This window comes from Austrofundulus limnaeus, unplaced genomic scaffold, assembly GCF_001266775.1.
Source record: "Austrofundulus limnaeus strain Quisiro unplaced genomic scaffold, Austrofundulus_limnaeus-1.0 Scaffold3, whole genome shotgun sequence".
Taxonomy (NCBI): Eukaryota; Metazoa; Chordata; class Actinopteri; order Cyprinodontiformes; family Rivulidae; genus Austrofundulus; species Austrofundulus limnaeus.
The window spans coordinates 6,178,612-6,182,700 of NW_013952405.1; the positions used below are offsets into that span (position 1 = coordinate 6,178,612).

General features: G+C 37.9%; 1 protein-coding gene across 1 annotated transcript in view; it reads right to left on the reverse strand.

Annotated features, from left to right (window-relative positions):
- Positions 1–1,038: 1,038 nt before the first annotated feature.
- Positions 1,039–4,089, reverse strand: part of atf7a (activating transcription factor 7a) — a gene marked incomplete at its 5' end in the record, with an annotated part of 17,536 nt that continues 14,485 nt past the window's right edge. The window contains 1 exon segment of the mRNA XM_014019531.1: positions 1,039–3,901. Coding sequence (XP_013874985.1) covers positions 3,669–3,901 — 233 coding nt within the window.

Consider the following 4,089-nt stretch of genomic DNA (forward strand, 5'->3'; position numbering starts at 1 on the left):
CTCTCAMCCATGTCGTACTGTTTACCTGTTTGGTCTCTTACAACAAATGAAATCTTAGAACCCATAGTTAGGCTCTACAACAGGGCCTACAAAATTCATAAAAAAACTTCCTGGTTGGACTCATCACTGTACAGTTCTTTCATTGTCTGATGCCTTGACTTTTCAGAATTATGTTTTGTATAGTGGTATTAATTTATATTTTCAGATCTTCCAAGGTGCCAATTATGGAACTCTCTGTGCATTGCTGCCCAAATCAAATTCTGGAAGTGGTCATTCAACTAGATCTGTTACAAAAGGACAACTGATATTACCAACTTTTAAAAACTGTTACAGCCAGAGGTTTCTTCTATGTTTATACTAAAGCATGGGATGACTTTCCTCAAAACATAAAGTCCATTTCAAAACTACAGCCCTYTAAGAAGAATCTTGTCTGCCGTCTGCTGGACACCTTTTGTTGTGCTCAAATTTAGACGTCCTATTTTGCAAATGCTGCCTTTTTGAAATTTGGTATGCTTGTTTGTCTTTGTGTCTATGGTGTATAATGATGTGATTGTGATGCTGTAATTCTGAGTGTTTTATGTGCTGCAGAACAGGAACCTGCTGTAAAACAGCAATTATGCTGAGTCAGGCTTGATTTTTAATAATCTTTTCCTGTTAAATAAATAAATCAAATCAAATCAAAGTGTGTATTTTAGACGAGGGATTTCTCCTTTTTCCAATTAGAACTCACATCATCATTCACTCGGGATGCTTTGCGGCATTAATACAGTGTTGCAGTTGGTATGAAAATATATCTTATTAATTTATAAAAACTACAGTATTTTTATAGTCTGTTTTACAGTTGAAGTAAATATTTATCAAATATGTTTAATGTTACAACTAGTCRGGGTTCCCGTCAAAACAAGCTGAAAATATCACAAACAATGGCTGCTGTTTGAGTTACTGACATTCAGAAAAAAGAAAATTACTCAACATCCAGATTGAGTCTAAACACYTGACAAACTGACACCACTAAAATAAATTAATTAAACATTTCAGTCACAGACCATCCATTAGGATGTAGTTTGTTTAATTAAAACTTCAGCACTTTAAGTGTTCATGGTATTCCACTTGGACATGCATGGAAAAGTAAATATATTCATATAGTACAGATATGTACAGTACAACGTATTTTCTTATACCATCAGTCTGACAATGGGAGTGTAAAAGACTATTAACATACTACTGTAAGTGCAACTTACACGTTGTTGCATTTTTTCCTTTTAAATGGTCCTTTTTACAGGAACTCTAATAGTAAAAGGGCAAGGACTGAAATAAAAAAATGCTAATTGACCAATTATTCAAAATAAGTTAGTTAAGAACAGTCAAAAGACGAACCAAATTCTTCTGTAAAAGTTTACGAATGGGGGTATTTGTTGAAAAGGGTCCACAGTTTTTGCAGAGAAACAAAGTCTTTGTTAAAGAAATGAGTATATTCATCGGTACAATTAAAAGCGTTGAGGAAGGAAAATGACAGAGAAGGTGCCCATCACACAAATTAAACAAACAACATGAAAAACATGAACACTAAATATAGTTTTAATTTCATTTTATATAAACTATCCATATGGGACTGTTGGCTGAATATAGGGCCAACAAGTAAAATAAAATGCCAGGGTCACCATTGGGACTGTAGGACGAGAGGTTCAGTCGGAGGTTACAATTTGTTTTTAAAGTAAATGGCAAATTCCCAACCATGTGTATAGTATGAACAATAGAAGAACTGTTGTGAATAAAGTTCTGATGTGTTTTCCGATGTCACACAAACAAATTAAGAGGAAACAACTGAACAGATGAGCAGAAAACTAAACAATAAACCCTCATTAGTTTAGTGCATACAGACAAGTAGTTAGAATAACCAATATTAAGCTTTTGAAATATTGTATCCTGCGAATACACAATCATATTGAACAAAACAGGAACAGAAATGCACAAAAAAGGAAAAACAGACAATTTGCTTCGGTGTTTATGCAAAAATATATATATATATATTGATATCTAGTAACATATCTTAGTAAGATTTCTAAAGAACTGGAGCCATTTAGAAACAACCACAAGTAGCTTTTTTGCCAAACGTGTCCTTGCCATGACTCTCCACCAGATGACAGACGAGTTCTGCAATGTCTGCATTCAGTAAAGCAAACTGATCAAAACAGAAAATAAAAAGTGTTGAGGAACCTTTAGTAGGGAGTAGACTGTTGTTAGTCTGAAGAAATAATCAAAGAATAAGGAAAAATAAATATATATATTTCCTCAATAGATTGTAGTTTTTTTTAAATTGGCTCAACTTCTTTTATATATTAGTGGGAAAATCTGAGGCACAAATGTGATCTTAAGGCAACAAAGATCAGATGGTGGTGTGTGTGTGAAATTGTGTCAAAGTGCAAAAAAAAAAAAAGAAAAAAAAGAAAAAAGAAAAAAAGCACTGATATACTATTGACTCAGTCACTGTAACAAAACAACAGTTCAGGCTTGTTTTTTTCTGTCCCAGAACAAGTACCAGGAGGTCTTTGGAGATTCACAGATTGTTTTTTGTTGTTGTTGTTGTACTTATGGCTTAGTTTAAGGTTTGGTTTAAGAGCAAAAAAGACTAAAGGGGTTCATCGCACTTCCATCGAGCAGCAAGGATGTTCAGCCATCCTGAGAAGTGTTAAAATAGCAGTTATATGAAGTCCTGGACCCACACACACTAACAGTCATGAGAGAAATTTTCTCTAACAAAAAAAAAAGAGAGAGAGAGAGGCAACCAACTTACAAACCACTACAACATCCATCTTGTTTTCTTAATAAACATGTAAAGGACGCTAAAGTCTCTATTTCCTTCACAATTAAACCAATTTAAAGCTGCTATCAAAAATGTATTTTAGATTCATTTAAGAGGATTTGTTGATTAGAAAATAGCTGCACATCCTTTGTTAGGATGTCAGAATAAGTCAAATGCATCAAATGGGAAGCAAGCAAACGCATATGTTTTAGTTGACAAAATAAACAATCACACACACGTTTAATGCATTTGACCATAAAGGGGTGTATATGAGAGATGGTTATTGGGTCGGTGTTGAGATCGCATCAAACTGGAACCGTTTGTTGAATGTTTAGTGAAATATTGAGAAGTGAAATGATGGGTGTGTGGGTATCAGCGTGGCTCGAGAGGCTAGCAACACAAGGCACTACTCCACGCTGAAAACGACATAAAGCCCAGCCTGTTGTATCCAGTAGGATCTAGGATATTTACGAAACGACTGCGTTTGAAACTGTGCTGTACGTCTTCACATGAAGTTCATTGAGGTGGATCACCTGATGCAGTCCATTAGTCTGATGAGGAGTCATACTGACTGAGGGACAGGAGGGATGAGCAGGAAGACCAAAAGGGAGGGGGATACTGGAGTCCAGCCCCTGTAGTTTGTGGCATAGTGAACAGGAAGCTCCTTTAAAAGTCTCAGTCCGTTACCAGAAGGCTGCCGCTGAGCTCCAGGCCACAGCGTCATGGCTCCGCAGGAGGATTTAAAACAGGTGAGAAGGATGAGGGAGGAGGCGTGAAATCTGGACTCGGAGGCTGCGGATGGCGGAGAGTCTTTTCTTCCCCAGGGTGACGAGCCAAGTCCGGGGCCAGCGGGTGACGCTGCTCATCATCTGGCAGCAGAATGAGAGTGTGCAGCTACGATGATGTGAGAGGGTCCGCTCTCTGCCCTCTGCTGCTGGCCCATCCCTGCCAGAACAGACATGGCCATGGCCTCGGCCGCAGCCCTGGAGCTCAGGCCGTTGTGCCCTGTGGAGGGGCTCGACGCCAAAGAACTGTGCTGAATGACCGGGGCTGGAGAACCTGTGGGCTCTGACGTGTCTTTCAAACTCTCTTCTGTAGCTACAGAGAGAAAAACAAAAAAAAAGCAGCTCAAATACAAGATTTATACGCTGGCAAACACATTTAACTGTGATTGGTGGTGTTGGAGGTGTTTACTGTGCATATTTAGATGCTGATTTTATTTTTCGCCTTGCTGACAGGTTACATTGTGCTCAGCTGGAATATAACTTGTCTGTATCTGCAATATT